Source organism: Microcaecilia unicolor, chromosome 4 (assembly GCF_901765095.1).
Source record: "Microcaecilia unicolor chromosome 4, aMicUni1.1, whole genome shotgun sequence".
NCBI lineage: Eukaryota > Metazoa > Chordata > Amphibia > Gymnophiona > Siphonopidae > Microcaecilia > Microcaecilia unicolor.
Genome location: NC_044034.1, coordinates 353,886,532 through 353,911,527, shown reverse-complemented (window position 1 = coordinate 353,911,527; position 24,996 = coordinate 353,886,532). Strand labels below are relative to the sequence as shown.

The following is a 24,996-nucleotide window of genomic DNA, read 5'->3' as shown; positions in this document are numbered from 1 at the left end:
AGGACGTCCAAATCTCAAGGGGGCATGCAGGGGGTGTGTTCAAGGTGGTACTTGGGCGTTCCTAAGACATGGACGTCACAAAAGATGACATTTTGAGCTAGACCTGTTTTTATAATGAATAGCTGCAGTGGGAGTTGAACCCACTTCCCCAGGATCAAAGTCTGCTGTACTAACCACTAGGCTACTCCTCTACTCCACACAAGAGGTGCCCCAAATGACTAGATGACCACTGGAGGGACTCGGGGGTCACCTCCCCTTCTTCCCACAACTCACAAAACTTGGAAAAAAGGTGGCTGAGGGGAGATATGATAGAGTTCTATAAAATAATGAGTGGAGTTGAATTGGGTAGATGTGAAGCGTCTGTTCACACTTTCCAAAAATACTAGGACTATGGGGCATGCAATGAAGCTACAATGTAGTAAATTTAAATCGAATCAGAGAAAATATTTCTTTACTCAACGTGTAATTAAACTCTGGAATTCGTTGCCAGAGTAAAGGCGGTTAGCTTAGTGGAGTTTACAAAAGGTTTGGACGGCTTCCTAAAGGAAAAGTCCATAGACTGTTATTAAATGACTTGGGGAAAATCCACTATTTCTGGGATAAGCAGTATAAAATAAAACCAAGGTCAGGAACACCAGAACACAGGAACCGAAGACAAGAAGCACCGGCGTGGATCTCAAATACAATTAAGGCCGAAGCAAGGAAGGACTGGAGGCATGGCTTTAAATAGTGTAGGAATCAATCTCAAACATGTGCAGCTGATCCAAGATGGCTGCCCCCATCAGCAGAGATGCCCTACGTCCAAATATGGGCTTCCTTCCTGAAGCTAACCAACCCCAAGATGGCTGCCACAATCCGGGATGCCCATCCCAAGATGGCTGACCTATCCTGGAGATACCACAACAAAGATGTCCGGCTATCTCCGCCGGACCGCACCTCGCCGGCGATTCAGCCGCGCAGGCCTGAAGCCAGGTGAGGAACGTAACATCTGCCTGTCCCTAGTGATTGAAAACACAACATTGAAGCACACACACATACACTGGCAGCAATGCAGTTGCAGGACTCCTGCTCAGCTTAGAGCATGGTTCTCAACCCAGTACTCGGAAAACACCTAGCCAATCAGGTTTTCAGGATATCCACAGTGAAATAGATTTGCATGGAATGGAGGTAATGTTTGCAAATCTATGTCATGCACATTCATTGTCGATATCCTGAAATACTGAATGGCTAGGTGTGTCCTGAGGACTGGGGTTGTGAACCCCTGGCATAAAGGGAACAGTGCTTTTAAGTCCCGATATTCCAAGGATTTGTGCTGCTGACTTTGAGAGTTATGCTTCTAAACTGGCCTCTTTGAAAAGTTACTAGGGTGAATGCATCACTTTGTACAGTTTCACTAAACTCCTAAATTTAGGAGCATAAAAAGTGGACCTCATCAAGGGTGGATTTAGGGTGGAGAGAAAGAGTTATGAGCATAGTTGATGGAGTTCTTTTCTAGATTTTAGAGTTTTTTAAAAAATTATTTGTAAACTGCCTTGACATTGTCTAAGAAAAGATAGTATATAAAGTTTTAAATAAACATAAAGGTAAAGCACTGATAACAGGTTATGCTAGTATTCTGTAATGGAATTGGGGTGTCCAGATGCTGTCAGTGGTATCCATAAAGGGACATTTTCGAAAGAAACGTCTAAGTTGGAATTTGGACGTCTTTGCAAAACGTCCAGATTCGGAGGCGGGGAAAAGGTCATTTTTGAAAAAAGATGGGCGTCCATCTTTGTTTTCGAAAATACCATGGATGTCCTTGGATTTGGACGTCTGCTTTTTGGCCATTTTCGAACACAAAGACGTCCAAATGCAAGACATCCAAAAGAGAGGAGGAGTGGTTTAATGGTTAATGCAGCGGATTTTGATCTTGGCAACATGGATTCAATTCCCATTGCTGCTCCTTGTGACTTTGGGCAAGTCAAATGCACAAGGGGCATTTTTGGATATGATATCCAAGTTTGAATTTGGGCGTTTTTTTGGAAAACGTCCAAAATCAGAACAGGAAAGGTCATTTTCTACAAAAAAAATTCTCTCTTTTCCTTTTGAAAGTGTTGTTTGGAAAAATAAGTACATAAGTATTGCCAGACTGGGAAAGACCAAAGGTCCATCAAGCCCAGCATTCTGTTTCCAACAGTGGCCAATCCAGGTCACAAATACCCAGCAATGTGTTGCTGCCTGCCTTGACCTTGGACTGTTCTTTGACTATTCTTTGCTCTGCTGTTTACGGACTCTTGGACTGTGTTTGTTTGCCCACCTGTCTGGTCAGTGGTCGTGCAACCCCGCCAGTTCCGGAAGTCCTGCCGGCCGCTTGAACCCAGGGGCTCAACTCCTGGGGGACAGTGGCTAAGTGTTGTCTGGCTGCCTGACCGAGTGTGGTGGCACTCCATCCTCGCCGTGCTCAGTCGGGGCACAAGGGCTCACACATCCCCAGTCATAACAGCAGATTCCCTGGAATCCTGCAGAGCTTGCATGTTCCTCTTGAAAATGTGATTGCGAAACAGCGCCATCTATTGGAAGGACTGTAGGTGGAGGACTCCCGCTCTCCCCCTCAGCTTAGGGGGAACAGTGCCTGAGCCTTCACCGTGCCTAAGAAGCTTTTTTTGAAATTGCTATTATTGACTATCCATGACATTTGTTGGTACAGTTTCAAGGCTTTGCTTAATTTGCCTTCATTGCATATTTCTCATCTCATAATCCGAGACGGCCCTCCCCTTCTCCGGTATTTCACTGTGGTGTTTCACTGCACACGCATATCTCTCATTGCATCAGTACACTGCCTTCCCTCGTCTCATAATAGCATCTGCCTGAGGTTTTATTGACTGTTTGTTTGTTTGTTTGCCGCAAAATTGAATCAATGACAATTTTACCAGAAATCACTGGTATTCAGGAGCAGTAAAAAAAATAATGGCCAACAATCAGTCAGGGCACACTTACAGAGAACTCCACGTCCCTCATTATGTTGGAATATTCCTTTTCATACACTTCCGACATGCTTTCCAACAGCTTCCATGTCAATAACCATCAAAAACAGAAGAAATTCAGTATGAACAGAATCTCAAGAATACAGATCTCATGCCATAGAGAAGAGGACTGGGAAAGAAAAATAACACAGACAGGGGGCACCTCCTTTTAGTCACCCGGATATGTCCCGCACGCAAATGAAATGACAGATTCAGATAGGCTGGAGTGGGCTTTGACAGCAACTCCAGTATTTGGAACATAAGGACAGAGCCGAGTGGACTTCTATAATCTGTGGCCCAGAAACAGCAAAGAAAGACTGCAGTGGGAATCGAACCCAGTTCCCCAGGACCAAAGTCCACCACGCTAACCAGTAGGCCACTCCTCCATTGATAGCAAATGTGACTGTTGGGCAGACTCGATGGGCCATTCAGGTCTTTATCTGCCGTCACTTACTATGGGGCCCTTTTACTAAGGCGTGCCGAAAAATGGCCTGCGCATGGAACGAGTATCAAAATAAAAATTGGAGCTCATCCATTTTGGGCCTGAGACCTTACCGCCACCCACTGACGTAGTGGTAAAGTCTCACACGTTAACCAGGCAGTAGGCGTCAGCTCGCACACTGCCGACTACCGCCTGGTTAGCGTTATGCAGTAGAAAATAAAAAATATTTTCTGCCGAGCATATCGCGTAAAAATTAGAATTACTGCCCGGGGGAAGCGGTAGCTGGGCAGTAGTTCTAATTTGAAATGTGTTGTACGCGAGTAGGGGCCTTTGCGCCTTTAGTAAAAGGGCCCCTATATTACTATGGATACCACATGGTGAGAGCATATTCTGTGACGGCATCTGGGCACCCTAATTCCATTATAACATGCTAGCGTAACCTGTTATCAGTGCTTTACATTTATGTTTAAGTTTATTTAAAACGATGTACCATCTTTTCTTAGAAAAGGTCAGGGCTTTTTTTGAGGGGGTACTGAGTACCGGCACCTTTTCTATTGTCTGCTAAAATTGACCCATGGTCCCCAAGTTTTATTGAAAGAGCTCAGGCTCTACACAACAATCATGCCTTGTCATAGATTCTGTGACTGGTTGCAGGGGGCCTGGCTATTGTGGGGTGGGTTCCTCAGTAATCACCCCACCCCCGAAGGGTGGGCTAGCATTTGAGTACCGGCACCTTTTTTGCTATAAAAATGCACTGGAAGAGGTCAAGGGGTTTTACAAATAATTTTTTTTAAAATACTTTAAAATCTAGAAAAGAACTCCATCAACTGCTAGGAAAGCAAACAATCAAACCAACAAAAGGAAGGAATAAGACAAGGTAGACATCACAAACAAAACAGATAATATAAACAATAAAAACAATATAAACGTTTGATGTAAATCATAAAAACATCATAAACAGTGGTGCTTCCGAGATGCACCAACGGGATCAACTCTCGGAAAAAAAATGCATATGAAGAGAGATCTTTCATTTAGTAAAAGACAAATTTTGCTGTAATAAAGGACGGTAAATTATTCCGAAGGGTCAGAGCCAGAAAAAAGAATGTTGGTGATCTAGTGGACTCATAATGAGCAAATTTAGAGGAAGGGACAACCAAACGATGCCCACACCTGAAATGCTGGGTGGCTATTTTTTCAATAAAGTGGCTACCCTGATGAGTCATTAATCCAGCACAGCTAAAAAGGTTCAACGACTGGTTGCACTACAGAAAGTGGATTGGGTAAATCTCTCTTATCTGCACCCTTCTCCTCCACTGCTAACTCAAGACTCCGTTCCTTTTATCTTTGCTGCACCATATGCCTGGAATAGACTTCCTGAGCCCGTACGTCAAGCTCCATCTCTGGCCGTCTTCAAATCTAAGCTAAAAGCCCACCTTTTTGATGCTGCTTTTAACTTCTAACCCTTATTCACTTGTTCAGAACCCTTATTTTATCATCCTCACTTTAATATTCCCTTATCTCTTGTTTGTCCTGTTTGTCTGACCTAATTAGATTGTAAGCTCTGTCGAGCAGGGACTGTCTCTTCATGTTCAGTGTACACTATAGAAATGATAAGTAGTAGTGGTAGTACTCTTTGGGATTCCGGAATCTTGCTACTCTTTGGGATTCCGGAATCTTGCTACTTTTTGTCCTTATCCCTTATTTGTCCTGTTTGTCTGTCCTAATTAGATTGTAAGCTCTGTCGAGCAGGGACTGTCTCTTCATGTTCAAGTGTACAGCGCTGCGTACGTCTAGTAGCGCTATAGAAATGGTAAGTAGTAGTAGTCTTTGGGATTCCGGAATCTTGCTACTCTTTGGGATGCCGGAATCTTGCTACTTTGGGATTCTGGAATCTTGCTACTCTTTGGGATTCTGGAATCTTGCTACTCTTTGTCCTTATCCCTTATCTGGCCTGTTTGTCTGTTCTGATTAGATTGTAAGCTCTGTCGAGCAGGGACTGTCTCTTCGTGTTCAAGTGTACAGCGCTGCGTATGTCTAGTAGCGCTTTAGAAATGAGAAGTAGTAGTAGTATTGTTCAAATCAGCCCACGTTGTACTATTTATTTATTGCATTTGTTCCCCACATTTTCCCACCTAGTGGAAGGTTCAATGTGGCTTACATTTAACTTAAAGGGAAAGGGACCTTGATATACCACCTTTCTGTGGCTTTTGCAACTACATTCAAAGCAGTTTACGCAGTATATACAAGTACTTATTTGTACCTGGGGCAATGAAGGGTTAAGTGACTTGCCCAGAGTCACAAGGAGCTGCAGTGGGAATTGAACCCAGTTCTCCAGGATCAAAGTCTGCTGTACTAACCACTAGGCTACTCCTCCACTAGGTTACATGTTACATATTACTCATGTCTTCTGACTGGGTCTGCAGATTATGATCAAGGGAATCTCTGAAACACGACTTCCATATAGCAAAGAATACTTTATCATCATTATTGTCATAATCATCTGCATTAGTAGTGTTGTCTGATTCATCACTTGCGCCTTCATCTTTATCTTCATTATCATAGTCATGCTGTCTAATTACAAAGAAGGCTTTCACAAAGTTGGAATCATTGTCTGTGGTTGTTCTAACAGTTTTTCATCTGATGGCAAACTGTTTGAACATCTTTGAGAATTGATGCAAGAACATCAAATGTGTGGGAACCTTGAAGCGATACAAAGGCATTGTAGTATTTTCGGTCTTATTCACCATCCCTTTCCTAATAATTCCTAGCATCCTGTTTGCTTATTTGGACAACACCACACACTGAGCAGAAGATTTCAGCATATTATCTATAATGACTACTACTACTACTATTTAGCATTTCTATAGCGCTACAAGGCATACGCAGCGCTGCACAAACATAGAAGAAAGGCAGTCCCTGCTCAAAGAGCTTACAATCTAATAGACAAAAAATAAAGTAAGCAAATCAAATCAATTAATGTGAATGGGAAGGAAGAGAGGAGGGTAGGTGGAGGCGAGTGGTTACAAATCAAAAGCAATGTTAAAGAGGTGGGCTTTCAGTCTAGATTTAAAGGTGGCCAAGGAAGGGGCAAGACGTAGGGGCTCAGGAAGTTTATTCCAGGCGTAGGGTGCAGCGAGACAGAAGGCGCGAAGTCTGGAGTTGGCAGTAGCGGAGAAGGGAACAGATAAGAATGATTTATCCATGGAGCGGAGTGCACGGGAAGGGGTGTAGGGAAGGACGAGTGTGGAGAGATACTGGGGAGCAGCAGAGTGAGTACATTTATAGGTTAGTAGAAGAAGTTTGAACAGGATGCGAAAACGGATAGGGAGCCATTGAAGCAACTTGAGGAGAGGGGTAGTATGAGTAAAGCGACCCTGGCGGAAGATGAGACGGGCAGCAGAGTTTTGATTTGATTGGAGAGGGGAGAGGTGACTAAGTGGGAGGCCAGCAAGAAGCAGATTGCAGTAGTTTAAACGAGAGGTGACAAGGGTGTGGATGAGGGTTTTGGTAGAGTGCTCGGAAAGAAAGGGGCGGATTTTACGGATGTTGTAAAGAAAGAAAGGACAGGTCTTGGCGATCTGCTGGATATGAGCAGAGAAGGAGAGAGAAGAGTCAAAGATGACCCCAAGGTTTTGAGCTGAGGAGACAGGGAGAATGAGAGAGCCATCAACAAAAATAGAAAACGGGGGGAGTGGGGAGGTGGGTTTGGGGGGAAAAATGAGAAGCTCAGTTTTGGTCATGTTTAATTTCAGGTGGCGTTGAGACATCCAGACAACAATGTCAGAGAAGCACACTGAAACTTTGGTTTGGATGCAAGGTGAGATATCAGGGGTAGAAAGGTAGATTTGGGAGTCATCAGCATAGAGATGGTAGAAAAAGCCATGAGATAAGATTAATGAACCAAGGGAAGAAGTGTAGATAGAAAAGTGGAGGGGACCAAGAACAGAACCCTGATGTACGCCGACAGGCAGAGGGTTAGAAGTAGAAGAGGATCCACTAGAGTGAACACTGAAGGTGCAGAGGGAGAGGTAGAAAGAGAACCAGGAAAGGACAGAGCCCTGGAATCCAAGTGAGGACAGGGTATCGAGGAGTATGCTGTGATCGACAGTGTCAAAAGCAGCGGAAAGATCAAGAAGAATGAGGATGGACTAGAGACCTCTGGATTTAGCCAGTAATAGGTCATTGGAGACTTGAGTAAGCACAGTTTCGGTTGAGTGGAGAGGGCGAAAACCAGATTGTAGTGGGTCAAGAATAGCATGTGAGGAGAGAAAATCAAGGCAGCGGTGGTGAACAGCACGCTCAAGTAATTTGGAAAGAAAAGGGAGGAGGGAGATAGGTTGGTAATTAGAGGGACAAGTAGGGTCGAGTGAAGGCTTCTTAAGGAGAGGTGTGACCACAGCATGTTTAAAGGCAGTAGGGACAGTTGCAGTGGAAAGTGAGAGGTTGAGAATGTGACAGATAAAAGGAATAAAAGCAGGTGAGATGGCATTAAGAAGGTGGGTGGGAATGGGATCAGAGGAACAGGTGGTACATTTTGAGGAAGAAAGGAGAAGTGTAGTTTTCTCTATAGTAACTTCAGGAAAGGAGGAAAAGGAATGAGGGGAAGGAGAGAGAGGGGAACAGACTAGTGGAGGGAGAGGTGGCGAGGTAGAGAATTCAAGGTTTATCTTTTGAACCTTGTCGTGAAAGAATTCAGCAAGGGTCTGAGGAGATAATGAAGGGGGAGTTGGGGGAGGGGCACCTTGAGGAGAGAGTTCAATGTGGTGAAGAGAAGTCGAGGGTTAGAGCCAAGAGAGTTGGTCAGTTGGATATAATAATCCTGTTTGGCGTGTAAAAGAGCAGATTGGAAGGAGGTCAGCAGGAACTTAAAGTATAAGAAATCAGCAAGGGCCCAAGATTTCCGCCAGAAGCATTCGGCGGAGTGGGTACAGGAATGTAGGTAGCAGATATTGAAGTCAGCCAAGGTTGGGGTTTTCTACGCCTTATAGGGCAGGTCATCAAAGGTGCAAGAGTGTCTAAGGCAGAGGATAGAGTATTGTTGTAAGAAGAAACAACCTTGTTGACAAACGTGGATGGTGCCACAGTAGAGAGGAGGTTTGAAACATGGGAGGATAGAGATGAAGGGTCAATATCGTGAAGATTCCTAGATAAATTAGATAAGATAGGACGGGACTGGGAGGGAGGAGATTTAAGTGTGAAAGTTATAAGATGGTGATCAAAGAGGGGAAGATCAGAGGCAAGGAAACTAGAGGGTGAACAGTTAGAGGACATCAAGACAGTGACCATTTTGATGAGTGGGGGAGGTGGAGCATAGTTGGAGATTAAAGGAGGATGTTAAAGCGAGTAACTTGGAAATATAAGAGTTGGAAGGATCATTAGCAGGAATATTAAAGTCACCAAGGATGAGAGAGGGGGAGGACTCATCTTCGGAAAACCAAAGTATGAAAGGGCAACACCACTACGAGAGAAACTACACTGGCTTCCACTTAAGGAACGCATCACTTTTAAGGTATGCACACTAGTCCACAAGATCATTCACGGCGAAGCCCCAGTCTACATGTCCGAGTTGATTGACCTACCACCCAGAAATGCTAGGAGATCTTCCCGAACATACCTCAACCTCCATTTCCCTACTTGCAAGGGCGTGAAATACAAGACGCTACACGCGTCAACCTTTTCTCACACGAGCACGCAGGTTTGGAACACACTGCCGCGCAACTTAAGAGCGATCCACGAACAGGCATCCTTCTGCAGATTACTGAAGACCCATCTATTTGAGACAATTTACGGAAAGAACCAAAACACATAGAGTCCACACTCACTGTTCATCAATGCATCATACATCCACTTATGATCTCTCATCCCCCATAATTCCACATTACTCATACATTTACTCACAGAAATATGTATACCATGTGCCTTTGTGTCTTAACACTGCCCTTAAGCTTCCCATTGTCTCCTCCCAATGTCTCAATGTTGATGTCCCATTGTGATATTCCTAATGATAATTCGATTATCTCGCATAACTTGTACAATATAACCCATAACCAAGTTGTAACAAATGTATTTTCATTACTCATATCTTATTGTAAGCCACACTGAGCCCGCAAAGAGGTGGGAAAATGTGGGATACAAATGCAAACAATAAATAAATAAATAAATGGAAGAAGGCAAGCCAGGCATCAAAGTCACTGAGAAAGGATGAAGGACTTATCAGGGGGACGATAAATGACCGCTATTCGAAGAGGCAGAGGAGAGAAAAGGCGGATTGAGTGGACTTCTAAGGAGGAAAAACAGTGAGATTGAGGTGGAAGAAGGGGTTGAAATCTGGAGGAGGGAGAGAGAAGTAGTCCAACACCGCCCCCACGGCCAGCAGGGCGAGGAGTATGTGAAAATAGATAACCGCCATGGCACAGGGCTGCGACTGAAGCAGAGTCATCAGGGCAGAGCCAGGTTTCTGTTATGGCGAGCAGATGGAGGTGACGCGAGATAAAGAGGTCCTGGATATAGGGGAGTTTGTTACAGATAGAGCGGGCATTCCATAGGGTGCAAGAGAAGGGCAGAGAAGAGGAGGGGAGTAGAGGAATAGAGATGAGGTTAGAGAGGTCGCGGTGAGATCTGTAGAGTTGGGATAATGACACCTAGATCTTTTTCTTAAATGCTGGACTCTAGCATCAGGTAATTATGATTCGGATTATTTTTTTCCAATGTGCATCACCTTGTATTTGTCCACATTAAATTTCATATGCCATTTGGATGCCAAATTTCCTAAGGTCTTCCTGCAATATTTCACAGTCCGCATGTGTTTTAACAACCTTGAATAGTTTTTTGTCATCTGCAAATGTAATCACCTCACGTGTCGTCCCGATTTCCATATTATTTATAAATGTGTTAAATAGCATCGGTCCCAGTACTGATCCCTGCGGTACTCCACTGTTCACCCTCCTCTATTGAGAGAAATTACCATTTTACTCTACCCTTTGTTTTCTGTCCAATAACCAATTCCTAATCCACACCCTTGCCTCCTATCCCATGACTTTTTAATTTTCTCAGGAGTCTTTCAAGAGGAACTATATCAAAACCTTTCTGAAAATCTATATACATCAACTGGCTCACCTTTATCCACATGTTTATTCACGCCTTCAAAGTAATGAAGCAAGTTGGTGAAGCAAGACTTCCCTTGGCTGAATCCATGCTGACTCAGTCTGTCCCATTAAATGTGTTCCATCATTTTATTCTTTATAGTAGTTTCCACTATTTTGCCTAGCACTGACAGGCTTACCAGTCTGTAATTTCCTGGATCACCCCTGGAACCCAGGTGATTTACTACTCTTTTAATTTGTCAATTTGGCACAGTACATCAGTTCAGGTTAACCGAGATTTCTTTCAGTTCCTCCGCATCATCACCCTTGAAAACCATTTCTGGTACAGGCAGATCTCTTACATCTTACTACTATTACTATTTAGCATTTCTAAGCGCTACAAGGCATACGCAGCGCTGCACAAACATAGAAGAAAGACAGTCCCTGCTCAAAGAGCTTACAATCTAATAGACAAAAAATAAATAAAGTAAGCAAATCAAATCAATTAATGTGAACGGGAAGGAAGAGAGGAGGGTAGGTGGAGGCGAGTGGTTACAAGTGGTTACATCTTCTTCCATAAAGACCGAAGCAAAGATACAGCTTGCCAAACTAGAGGTGGGACTTCTCTACAATGTCCTTATAGGTCTTCTCTGTGTACCTGTCTGTCTCTCTCATCTCCTCCAAGTCTGCTACTCTAGCCTCAAGAGAACGGACCCGTTTGAGAGCTAGGAGCTCTTGCATGGGGCACACACATATAACCGCTCACCAACTAGGAGATAATCATACATGTGACACTAAATGCAAAATACTGGATAGCACAAAATCAAGCCATTAGGATGTAGGAGAAGTCAATATTCTTTGTAGACTGGCCTCACATACATCTCAGGAGAGCAGTGGGGCACCTATGGGGCACTGCTGTGGACTTCATATAAAAGTTCTCAGATACACATCTCTCCATTGATCCCTTATCTTGTCTGTAGAACCCTCCAAAACCCACTTCCTCAGTTGTACACCACTACAGTAGCCCTCATGGGTGAAGGAGTCGGCTATATGTAGGTACGATAGGTTTTGGACTGCTGACACATTCGACCACAAGTGTAACAGTTAGAGTGGGATATGGGCCTGGGTCCCTTCTCCACAGTGTACTGCACTGACCACTAGGCTACTCCAGAGACCTGCTTTTTGCTCTAATAGGACTGGCTATAACATCTGAGACTGTGGTAGAGGCTGGTATATACTGTGTCCAACAGGTGAGAGAGAGCTAGGATGCAATTCATCACACTATCTATCTATCTATCTATCTAGCTATAGAGAGAGAGATGGGGAAGTTGGGGGGAGGGATATTTGCACAATGAGTTGTAAGGTCTAGCACCTTAGCTTCTTCTCTGCACTTGTTGGCGAATTTCTGTAGAATTGTCCCGTCTTCCGCCTGGACCAACATGCTCCAGCTCGCCGCTGGCGCCGGTGGACCGTGGGACCCGGGGCCACCAGGGATGGCCGGCCTTTGCCGCGGGTCCTCCGGTGGCCGGCCATCGCCAGCCAGAAGGGAAAGGCGGCCATTACCTTAGTCCGGCGGCAGAGGATCGCCGGTTGTTCCCGCCGGTGGCCGGCCTTCCAGTTCCGCTAGGGAACCTCTGCAACATGGCGCCGGCAGTGGATAGCCGGCGTCTCTTCCGGTTGCGGGGCCAAGCAGGGGAAGCAGTGGCTGGCGTCATCTTGGATTGGATACGGAAAGGCTCATCCGCAGGAAGCACCAGCTGGGGCCCCACGTTAATGGGAAGGCCTACTTAAGGAGCACCACTCCTCTTGGCCAGTGCTTCGGCTTCTTGTTCCTGAGAGCTCCGCATCGTTGGATGGAACTCTGTACCTTGCTATCAGACACTGCCTGTCTCGACCACTGCCTGCTACTGACTCTCCTGGACCGTTGCCTGTCTCGACCACTGCCTGCTACTGACTCTCCGGGACCGCTGCCTGTCTCGACCACTGCCTGCCACTGACTCTCCTGGACCGCTGCCTGTCTCGACCACTGCCTGCTACTGACTCTCCTTGTTCGCTGTCTGCTTCTTCCAGAAGCCCTGTCTGCCCGCACCTGGAGGCTCAACTTCCGGGGAACGGCAGCCTTCCCAGGCGAAGAGTGGGGGTGGGTCGGCTGTCCTCTGGAGAAGGAGGGGTTTACTCCGCCGTCTCCGGCCGGATCCAAGAGCTCACACCCGTAATCTGCTCAACCTTTGGCGGAGCAAGACAAGAATGTGAGTCTTCATCTTTCCCAGTGATCAAATTCTAGTCTCGGTTCAGTAAGAGACGCACTGACTCCCTCCAGTGCCAGACACTTTGGGGCTCATTTTCGAAAGAGAAAAACATCTAAAAAGGTGGCACAAAGCAGCACTTCAACGTTTTTCTCTCCAAAACATCCAAATCGGTATTTTTGAAGTCCATTTTCCAGACATTTTTCTATGCTGTTCATCTGCAGTGCCTCCAGATCTCAAGGGGATGTGTTAAGGGCGGGATTTGGGTGATCCTAAGACTTGGACGTTTTTCAGCCATAATGGAACAAAAACGTCCAGTACTAAAACTAAAACATTTTGAGCTAGACCTGTTTTAATAATGACTAAGCTACAAAAGTGCCCTAAATGACCAGGTGACTACTGGAGGAATAAAGGAATGACCTCCCCTTACTCCCCCAGTGGTCACTGACCCCCTCCCACCCCCCCAAAGATGTAAAAGAAACAGTACATACCAGCCTCTACGACAGTCTCAGATATTATAGCCAGAGGAAAGGAGAAACAGAGGTGACATGATACAGACTTTCAAATATTTGAAAGGTATTAATCCGCAAATTAACCTTTTCCGGAGAAGGGAAGGCGGTAGAACTAGGGGACATGAATTGAGGTTGAAGGAGGGGCAGGCTCGGGAGTAATGTCAGGAAGTATTTTTTCACGGAGAGGGTGGTGGATACATGGAATGCCCTCCCGCGTGAGGTGGTGGAGATGAAAATGGTAATGGAATTCAAACATGTGTGGGACAAACACAAAGGAATTCTGTTTAGAAGTTAATGGTGGCCAAATTTGGACGCCAAAAAAAATGCGTAGTTGGATGCCCTGTTTATAAACTAGCTCCAGGATCCGCGCCAAAGTATTTACACCAAAATGTCCGTTAGATACGGATCGCCTGATTTCTATAATACTGCGTGCATTTTTCATTAACGCCCCTGACCCGACTGTGCCCCTCCCATGGCCAAGCCCCCTTTTCAGTTACATGTTATGAGTTCCTTTTACTAAGGTGCGCTGAAAAATCGCCTGCGCTGTTGTAGGCGCATGTATTGGACGTGTGCAGGTCTATTTTTCAGAGCTCCTGTAAAAAAGGCCCTTCTGGGCCGAAAATGGATGTGCGGCAACATAAAAATTGGCGTGCGTCCATTTTGGGCCTGAGACCTTACCGCCACCCATTGACTTAGCAGTAAGGTCTCATGCGTTAACTGGGTGGTAATCAGCGCACGCTGCAGATTACCGCCTAGTTAGCGCCACGTGGTACAAAATAAAAAATATTTTCTGCCGCGCATACCGGATGTGCATAAAAAATGGAATTACCACCTAGGGCCCGTGGTAGCCAGGCGGTAGTTCCAAATTGACATGCGTTGGATGCATGTAGGTACCTTTCCTGCTTATTTTCGAAGGAGATCGCCGGCCATCTCCTGAACCCAGCCAAATCGGTATAATCGAAAGCCGATTTTGGCCAGCTTCAACTGCTTTCTGTCGCAGGGCCAGACAAAGTTAAAGGGGGCTTGTCAGCAGGGTATGGAAGGCGAGACGGAGGGCGTGGTTACGAGATGGCCGCCTTCGGCCGATAATGGAAAAAAGAAGGCCGGCTCTGACGAGCATTTGGCTGGCTTTACTTGGTCCATTTATTTTTAGGACCAAGCCTCAAAAAAAGTGCCCCAATTGACCAGATGACCACCGGATGGAATGGGGGATGACCTCCCCTTACTCCCCCAGTGGTTACCAACCCCCTCCCACCCAAAAAAAAACAAAACATTTTTTTGCCAGCCTCTATGCCAGCCTCAAATGTCATACCCAGCTCCATCACAGCAGTATGCAGGTCCCTGGAGCAGTTTTTAGTGGGTGCAGTGCACTTCAGGCAGGTGGACCCAGGCCCATCCCCCCTACCTGTTACACGTGGTGGTAAATGGGAGCCCTCCAACCCCCCCAAAACCCACTGTACCCACATGTAGGTGCCCCCTTCATCCCTAAGGGCTATGGTAGTGGTGTAGAGTTGTGGGGAGTGGGTTTTGGGGGGGATTTGGGGGGCTCAGCACACAAGGTAAGGGAGCTATGCACCTGGGAGCTAATTTTATTTTTATTTTTTAGAAGTGCCCCCTAGGGTGTCCAGTTGGTGTCCTGGCATGTGAGAGGGACCAGTGCACTACAAATGCTGGCTCCTCCCACGACCAAATACCTTGGATTTGGCCGGGTTTGAGATCGCCGGCATTAGTTTCCATTATTGCCGGAAACCAATGCCAGCCATCTCTAAAGCCGGCCCAGATGCTGAGATTTGGCCGTGGGCCGCCGCTTTACGGAGCCGGCCATATAGATGGCCGGTGCCGTTCGATTATGCCCCTCTATGCGTCTTAGTAAACAGGCCCCTAAAAGATTTGCAGACGCATCTTTGTAGGATAGTGCTTAGCGAATGCGCACGCAAATCCTAACTGGAGTCAATTAACTGCAATAATTGGTTGCTAGTTATTGGCACATTACTCAGTTAAGTCGTGGGCGCCATTTTGGGCACCATATATAGAATTTAGGGGTGAGTGATTAAGACAATTTAATAAAATGGCCTCATAATCAGTATATGTTAAAACAAGGCACGGAATAAGCAAATGAAAAACCTATGGGAAGTAATTCTCATGGCACCCTTTTTTGGCTTGTTCTAGGAAAGCTGCGTCCCATCTCAATGCCAGTTGAATACAATTGGGTTGGTGATTATGAAGATCCCAGTAAGATGAAACGAGACAGTAGAAGAGGTAAGTTGGTGACCTGTCGCCTTCCAAAACTTGCATCGCACCTTGACAGCAGTGTGAAATTTCAGGAGACGATGCATCAAACAATGATATGTCAAACGCAGGCGCTGCCCAAGGCAATCTGCCAGCCGAGGTTGGGATGAGATCCCCCCGCCCCGGTCTAGCATCTCCCCCCTTCCCTCCTCAACCCTCTTCCCTGAGTTTACCTTATTTTTTTCCCAAAAGGTAGCAGCAGCAGTTCCCATAGGCTAACCTGCCACTGGCACCAAGCAGCGGGGAAAAAAGGTCCTGCGCTAACGGCGGGGAGGGGGGAGGGGCATTTTTCCCGCATGCCAGGGCCCTTTTTACCGTAGTGGGTAAAAAGCCCCCAGCACACATGGTCATGCGTTAAGAGAACTCTTATCACATAGCCATATGACGGGGAGCCCTTACCACCACCCACTGAGGTGGCGATAAGGTATCCCACGATACCCAAATACCGCTGGGTTACCACCACACAGGCCATTTCTGGGGGATTTCTTTTTTCCCCGGAAATGGCGTGCACTCCAGGCGGAACTAACGCCGGTGACCGCGTTGGGCCAGCAGTAGTCCCGAAAGAGCGATCGGTAAGCCTGCGTTGGGCTTACCGCCGCTCTGTAAAAGGGCCCCTGAATTTACACATGCATCTTACTAGGGGCTATTCTATAAAGACGCACGAGTAAATTTTCTAGCCTGCTGTTGAAAAGGGGGCGTGGCTGTGGGAGGGGCGTGGGTGGGCCAGGCGCGTTTGCTGCAGATGCAAACAGGATTGTAGAATACGGGAGATCCACGCCTAAGATAGGCATGAGGATTTATACCAGGTTTCAGATGTTGTAAATTCTCGTGCCCAAAACTGAGCACTAAGCGCTATTCTACAGAGCCCTACTCAGAACGCCGTTTATAAAGTAGCGCTCAGCGTTCATTTTTTTCGGCACCCACACTTGTGCGCCATTTACTGAATCTAGTCCAATATGTAAACCACTTTCAGGGGCATTTTCAAAAGAGAAGGGCGCCCATCTTCCGACACAAATCGGGAGATGGGCGTCCTTCTCTCAGGGTCACCCAAATTTTGGACGTCCTCAACTGCTTTCCGTCGCGGGGACGATCAAAGTTCCCGGGCGCGTGTTGGCAGTGTACCGAAGGCAGGACGGGGGCATGGTTAACAGATAGGCGTCCTCGGCCGATAATGGAAGACAGAAGGGCGTCCCTGACTAGCATTTGGCTGACTTTACTTGGTTCCTTTTTTTTCAGGACCAAGTCTTGAAAAGGTGCCCGAACTGACCAGATGACCACTGGAGGGAATCAGGGATGACCTCTCCTTACTCCCCCCAGTGGTCACCAAACCCTTCCCACCCAAACAAAAAAATTAAAAAACATTTTTTCCAGGCTCTATGCCAGCCTCAAATGTCATACCTAGTAGGCACTGCAGTGCACTTCAGGGAGGCAGGCCCAGGCCCATCCCTCCTCCTCTACCTGTTACACTTGTGTTGGTAAATGTGAGCCCTCCAAAACCCACCAGAAACCCACTGTACCCACATGTAGGTGCCTCCCCCTTCATCCCTAAGGGCTATGGTAGTGGTGTACAGTTGTGGGGAGTGGGTTTTGGGGGGACTCAGCACCCAAGGTAAGGGAGCTATGCACCTGGGAGCAATTTGTGAAGTCCACTGCAGTGCCCCCTAGGGTGCCCAGTTGGTGTCCTGGCATGTAAGGGGGACCAGTGCTCTACGAATGCTAGCTTCTCCCACGACCAAATGCCTTGGATTTGGTCGTGGGAGAAGCCCATCTTGTTTCAATAATACAGGTTGCCCCGCCCTTTCACGGCGCTGTCCTCAGAGATGGGTGCCCTTAGAGTTGGTCGTCCCTGTTCGGAAATGCCCCACTTTGTAACGGCAGAAAGAAAGTATATCAAATCCCTTCCCCTTCCAATTGCATGCTAAGCCACTTACGCATGCCCTTACTGGAGAATGCTTACCGCGCTTGCACGCAAAAATGGCACATTTCCCTATAGTTATAGAATTGCTCTTAATGATCATAAAGCAGAAAGTGATGGGGAATGCTGGAGTGTGGATATGAATTTATTAACTACTAAAAGTGTATAATATTTCTCTTATATGAATATGAATGTTCTATTTTGCTCTTTTAGGGGTCCTTTTACTAAGACACGCTGAAAAATGGCCTGAACTAGTGTAGGCTTGTGTTTTGGACATGCGCAGATCCATTTTTCAGCACACCTGTAAAAAATGCGCTTTTGGGGGGGGCCAAAAATGGACGTGCGGCAAAATGAAAATCGGCAACGCATCCATTTTGGGCCTGAGACCTTACCGGCATCCATTCACTTAAGGGTAGGGTCTCACGCATTAAATGGGCGGTAATCGTCAACACGCATACGCTGCCAGATAGCGCCGCGCAGGAAAACAAAATATATTTTCCAGCGCGCATAGTGGAGGTGCGTAAAAAATGAAATTACCGCCTGGGCCACATGGTGGCCAGGCAGTATTCTGAATTGGTGCGCGTTGGGCTCGCGTAGGTGCTTAACGCAGCTTAGTAAAAGGAGCCCTTAATTACACTATATCCTAATATTTCTATTACTAACATTTAAATTTACCTATTTCCAAGCTTACCTCACTGTTCTAATTGTATATTACAAAATCAAAGAACACTGCACAATCTCTTTAGAAAATCATTTCATATCACATATATTATAGGTTTAAGGAAACACTTTAAGACAGGATGCAAAATACATATGGAGCAGGGGCGTAGCCAGACTTCGGCTGCAGGGGGGGTCAAGAGCCTGAGGTGAGGGGGCGCATTTTAGCCCCCCCTGGCGCCGACAACCCCCCCCCCCCCCGCCATTGACGACCCCACCACCACCACCGCCGCCTTTGACCCCCCACCCTGCTGACGACCTTCTCAAACCCCCTCCCGCCGCCAACCCTCCCCCGCCGTCGCCTACCTTTGCTGGCGGGGGGATGTCAGACTTAGAAACAGAACGAAGGAAGAAGAGGACCTCGGCTGGCTGAGGTTGGGGTCCCCCGCCAGCAAAGGTAGCAGACGGCGACGGTGGGTTGACGGCGGAAGAGGAGGGTCGAGAGGGCCGTCAGCAGGGGGTCCAGGGTCAAATCTACAAGCCCAGGCCCCCGTGGCCCCACGTAGCTACGCCCCTGATATGGGGAAAAAGGCCTCATTTAATGTCTGTAGTGCTCACATGCAGTCCGCAAAAAAAGGCACAATCCAGACTTAATCATCATTGGCCAAAAACAACTCCTTTTTTTTATCATTTTCAATTTATTACGCTTTCTTCTACACAATATCCCAATTCATATTTCAATTGTGATTTTTTTTCTTTTGTCATTTTTATATATATATATATAAAACACAAAGCATATATAATCCCGGCATCAAGGGGCCCTTTTTCAAAGCCGCATAGGCGCCTATGCGCGTCCTACGCCTGTCAGTTTTGAACTACCGCCCAGGTACCGCGTGGCTCAGGCAGTAATTTCATTTTTTTACCTGCGTCCAATAAGCGTACTAGAAAATTTCCAGCGCGTGGCGCTAACCAGGTGGTAATCAGCATTGTATATGCGTAGACCATTACCACCCAGTTAACGTATGAGACCTTACCGCAAGGTCAGTGGGTGCTGGTAAGGTCTTAGTTCCCAAATGGACGCACGCCAATTTTTATTTTGCCGCACGTCCATTTTCGGCCAAAAAAAGGCCTTTTTTGCAGGTTTCACTGAAAAATGGACCTGCGCGTATCCCATACACGCGTCTACACCAGCACAGGCCATTTTTCGGCGCACCTTAGTAAAAGCCCCCCCCCAAGTGTGCATCCTGTTCTAATTGCATATTACAATGATAATTGGTCGTTGTGCTTACGTTATAGTAGCAGCTACTCCTGGTTGTACGCTGCCTTGGGTGAATCTCACGATAATAATAAATCTCAGTAGATAAATACTGGACATGTCGTTTAGATTCAGCCAGGGTAGTAGTGACACCGAGAGATAATTCAGGTTGGCTCTTGACTGTGAAGGTGATTGATGGGTGAGAAGAGGGAAGCGTCAGTAATTGGGTTCATCCACTCTTCAATGTCATGACTCACTTCAGTGCAAGAAAACAGAAGTTCTGTCTGTGTTGTTTAGAGAGCTCCCTGCTCCGATACATTAGCAATGAGAAAATACCTCAGGACGATTATATGCAGCCGAGGAACAACAAGAAGGAAACAGGGAAGAAATCCAAGAAAAAAGGGGAGAAGAATAAAAGTCCAAGCCATTACGCCTTGGGAATGAGCGCGGACATGGACTTAATGCGACAGGATGTGGTGAGCCCGTCCGTTACAGACACCGGCCTTTACCACGTGAGTACAAACTCCAGAACCTACTGGAGATTTTTGTAGATGTCTGTCTGGTCAAGGGCGATCGGTTAGACCTTGAAAACTCACATTCTACAGTGGCATTTTACTTGGTCCTACAAAGAGGTATCACAAAGATTGCGATTTTCTCTTGGGGGGGCAAATCTTGTCACTACAATACTATCGTAGCAGCGGGGCCGGTCTTAGCAACTGCGGGGCCCTGTACAGACCAGTTCAGTGGGGCCCCTCGCTTGCCACCGTAAGCCATAATTTATCAGAGTTTAAAAGGAGGTTGACAGCTCTCGGAACGCCACCTCACCCCATACCCTTGATGTGCATCCAGCACGTTTCAGTAGAGACGGCAGACAGCGGCAGCGATTTTCATATCCCGTCAGCTGCCGAGCCCAAAGCATTCTTGCTGCCGCATCCCGCCCTTGCGGAAGCAGGAAGTGACATCAAAAGGGGGCGGGATGCAGCAGTGGGGAGGCCCTGACCTCGGCAGCTGCTGACGGGATATGAAAATCACTGCCACTGCCTGATGCTCTCTACCAGGGGCGTAGCTACGTGGTGCCACGGGGGCCTGGGCCCTCGTAGATTTGGCCCTGGACCCCCCCCCCCCCCCCCGCCGTCAACCCGCCGTCGCCGTCTGCTACCTTTGCTGGCGGGGGACCCTCAACCCCCGCCAGCCGAGGTCCTCTTCTTCCTTCGTTCTGTTTCTGAGTCTGACGTCCTACATGTACAACGTGCAGGACATCAGACTCTGAAACAGAACAAAGGAAGAAGAGGACCTCGGCTGGCGGGGGTTGGGGTCCCCCGCCAGCAAAGGAAGGCGACAGCGGGGGAGGGTTGGCGGCGGGAGGGGGGGTCAAGAGGGTCATCAGCAGGGGGGGGGCAAAGTTGGTGTTGGTGGTGGTAGCGGCGGCAGGGGGGGTTGGCAATGGCGGGGGGGGGGGCTAAAATGTGCCCCCTCACCTCGGGCTCTGGACCCCCCTCCCGCCAAAGTCTGGCTACGCCCCTGCTCTCTACTGAAATGTGGATGCGGAGCAGGGAGGTGTTCCAAGACGGGAGGACAAGAAATATGGGGCCCTGTGCGACCGCCTCTTTCGCCCCTGCCGAAGACCAGCCCTGTAGCAGGTCAGATTTTCTCCCTGCGAGCACTGCTGGCGTTAGGGATGCTAACCAGGGCCATTTCCATGCCACAGAGGGCCCTGAGCCTACCTAAAATAGATGGAAGCATGGCCTACAGGTGGCTTTGAAGTATCCTGCCTAGTTTCTGTCCCAAGCAGCTTGTCTAACATGAGCCCTGCTTACGTGGACTTTAATTCAAGCAGAAAAGCACAGAGAGCTGTCCTCACAAGCAGAAACCCCTTTATAACAAACTGAAGTCTTTCTCAGCAACAAAATCCTTGCAAGGTGTTTTTCAGGAATAGTAAGATTCTACAGTCAGTTTACTGCTAGCTTCTAGTCTTCGGGATCTCCAAATTTTCAGTCTATCCAGCACACTCATTTCTTTATTAACCCCATAAACTTGGATGCATTTCTAATAAGAATTTAATTCATTTAGTCACATTATGGTCCTTCATGCACGTTAATTATATGGCCGGATGTTGAGCATTGCACAGAGTCGTTTTATTTTTAATAAGTTTGGAAGAGCACTTTTTGACATCTCAAGTGCCAATTAAAGGCTCATTAGAGATGCTTATTTCTTGAGTGGCCATTTTGTTCATGCAGAAATAAGATACCTAGAGAATCGTGTTGCAAAGACTGTTCCAGTAGGGCTGAGAATGTTGTAAACTATGAAAATGAGGGCCCATCCAGACCGTGGCTTTTAGAAGTTTTCTCTGGAAGACTATCCAGTGGAAGTGAATTGATTTTTCACTTTTTCAAAAAGTACAAAGACCAAGCGACACTCAATGGAATTACATAGAAATACTTAAAAAAAAACAAATATGAGGAAATATTTTTTCACTCAGGGGCCCTTTCACTAAGGCACGTAGGCGCCTACGCGCAGCGTTAATTTGGAACTGTCGCCTGGCTACCACAAGGCCTGGGCGAGAATTCCATTTTTATGCACGGCCTATATGCGCAACAGAAAATATTTTTTATTTTCTACCACATGGCGCTAACCAGGCGGTAATCGGCAGCGTTATGTGCGCTGGCGATTACCACCCGGTTAATGTGTGAGACTTTTCCACTAAGTCAATGGGTGGCGGTAAGGTCTCAGGGCCAAAATGGACGCACGCCAATTTTTATTTTGCCGCACGTCCATTTTCGGCCAAAAAAGAAAAGGTCTTTTGTGGAGGTGCACTGAAAAATGGACCCGCACACATCCAATGCATGCGTCTACACCAGCGCAGGACATTTTTCAGCGCACCTTAGTAAAAGGACCCCTCAAAGAGGTCTGGAACTCATTGCCAAAGGATGTGGTAACAGCGGTTAGCGTATTTGGGTTTAAAAAAGGTTTGGACAAGTTCCTGGAGGAAAAGTCCATACTCAGTATTGAGATAGACACTGGGGAAGCCACTGCTTGCCTCAGGATTGGTAGCATGAAATGTAGTTATTAATTGGTTTCTGTCAAGTACTTGTGACCTGGATTTGCCACTGCTGGAAGCAGGATACTGGGCTAGATGGACCATTGGTCTGACCCAGTATGGCTGTTCTTATGTTCATAGCTGTACAAATTTGATACAGTTCATAAATTTACTGTGAAATTTTGATATACATGTGGAAGGTAATAGATTTTGAACAAGGAAAGGCACATACTTTCCTTTACAGAGGGTCAAAGGTCATGAACTTGATATACCACCTTTCTGTGGTACAACCAACATGGTTTACATGTTCTATACAGGTACTTTTTCTGTCCCTACTGGGCTCACAATTTTTTTTTTCGTGCCTGGGGAAATCGAGGGTTAAGTGATTTGTCCAGAGTCACAGGGAACCACAGTGGGAATTGAATCCAGTTCCCCGGGTTGTCAACCCACCAGTGGCGTAGCAAGGGCGGGGCGGTCCGCCCCGGGTGCCCGCTGCTGGAGGGGTACAGAGAGCAGCGGCGCGCTTGTCGGCTCCGCTGGGTCCCTGCTTCCTCTGCCCCGGAACAGGTTACTTCCTGTTCCGGGGCAGAGAGCCAGTGGAGCCGACAGGCGTGTGGCTACTCTCTGCACCCTCCAGCAGCGTGTACCCAGGGTGTCATTGCGCCGGAGGGGGGGTGTCGTGCTGCACCATAGGGGGATGGCCGCCACTGCACCCGGGGGGGGGGGGTGCGCAGTGGCGATCCGCCTTGGGTGGCAGCCGACCTAGGAACGCCACTGCAACCCACTGCACTATTAGGCTACTCCTCCACTACAGAATACTAATGTGGAAGGCCGAGCAGTGGTGTAAAAGCCTGCACATAAATTGCAAAAGAATGAACACAGATTATTACATTTTGGGGCCATTTCACTAAAGTGCACTGAAATCTGGAACTTTCCCATACGCTAAGCGCAGATTTAATGTGGCACTTTTTGGGGGACTTTTTTTTTTTTTTTTGCAGGTCGTGCACTAACGTTCCCATTAGCATATGGTACCTGTGAGAGTTAACACGGAAGCACATACCACCTGCTATTTAGGAGGCTTGGAGGGGCATAATCGAAAGGGGCACCCAAGTTTTTCTGAGGACGTCCTCACAGGACGTCCCGGCGAAGGGGCGGGGAAACCCGTATTATTGAAACAAAATGGGTGTCCATCTTTTGTTTTGATAATACAGTCGGGGACACCCAAATCGCGAAATTTAGGTCGACCTTAGAGATGGTCGTCCTTAGAGATGGTCGTCCCCGATTTGCGGCGATAATGGAAACCAAGGACGCCCATCTCAGAAATGACCAAATCCAAGCCCTTTGGTTGTGGGAGGAGCCAGCATTCTTAGGTCACTGGTCCTCCTGACATGCCAGGACATCAACCGGACACCCTAGGGGGCACTGCAGTGGACTTCATAAATTGCCCCCCAAAACCCACTCCCCACAACTGTACACTACCATAGCCCTAAGGGGTGAAGGGGGGCACCTAGATGTGGGTACAGTGGGTTTCTGGTGAAGGGCTCACATTTATCACCAGAAGTGTAACAGGTAGGGGGGTGGGCCTGGGTCCGCCTACCTGAAGTGCACTGCACCCACTAAAACTGCTCCAGGGACCTGCATACTGCTGTCATGGAGCTGGGTATGATATTTGAGGCTGGCATAGAGGCTGGAAAAAATATTTTTAAAACATTTTTTGAGGGTGGGAGGGGGTTAGTGACCACTGGGGAAGTAATGGGAGGTCATCCCCAATTTCCTCCGGTGGTCATCTAGTCATTTAGGGCACATTTTTGTGGCTTGGTCGTAAGAAAAAAAGGACCAGGTAAAGTCGTCCGAGTGTTTGTCAGGGACGCCCTTCTTTTTTCCATTATCGGTCGAGGACGCCCATATATTAGGTACGCCCCAGTCTCGCCTTTGCTACGCCTCCGACACACCCCTGTGAACTTTGGTCGTCCCCACGACGCAAAGCAGTTGATGATGCCCAAAATCGGCTTTCGATTTTGCCAATTTGGGCAACCATGTGAGAAGGATGCCCATCTTCCGATTTGTGTTGAAAGATGGGCGCCCTTCCCTTTCGAAAATAAGCCTGATTGAGTTCTTCCGCATCAACCGGTTAGAGTGCGTTAATCATACCACACTAGCTTGTTAACACTTCCATTCCATTCTGTGCCCATGACACGCCCCCTCCAAAAAATAGTTATAAAAAATAAGTAACACTTCCTGTCTGTTAATTTCACAGCAGGGAGAGCTGGCTATGAGATTTGAAGCTGCTGGTGGTCACGTACAGGCAGAGATAACACTGAGTGGTTGGCTCCCCTGCGTTGCGTGGAAGTATCCTGATTTTGGGAGGGAGTTGGCCCTCCAAAACGGGAGTCTCCAGCTCAGTTTCGATCCTGGTGAAATGATCCCTTCCTGGGTGCTGAATGGAGTCTAAGGCAAAATAAAGACCCATACCTCTGTTCCTTTGTAAGGAAGCCTCAAGAGGGCTCAGGGGCCTCGGCCTGCAATGGTCTGGTCTACCTAAAAATAAAAAACTATGTT

General features: G+C 47.3%; 1 protein-coding gene across 1 annotated transcript in view; it reads left to right on the top strand.

Moving 5' to 3' along the window:
- Positions 1–24,996, top strand: part of CNKSR2 (connector enhancer of kinase suppressor of Ras 2) — a 659,600-nt gene that overhangs the window by 400,111 nt on the left and 234,493 nt on the right. Inside the window, exons 11-12 of the mRNA XM_030202257.1 lie at positions 15,454–15,543; positions 19,698–19,912. Of these exons, the coding sequence (XP_030058117.1) occupies positions 15,454–15,543; positions 19,698–19,912 (305 nt within the window). The remainder of the gene's footprint in view (positions 1–15,453; positions 15,544–19,697; positions 19,913–24,996) is intronic.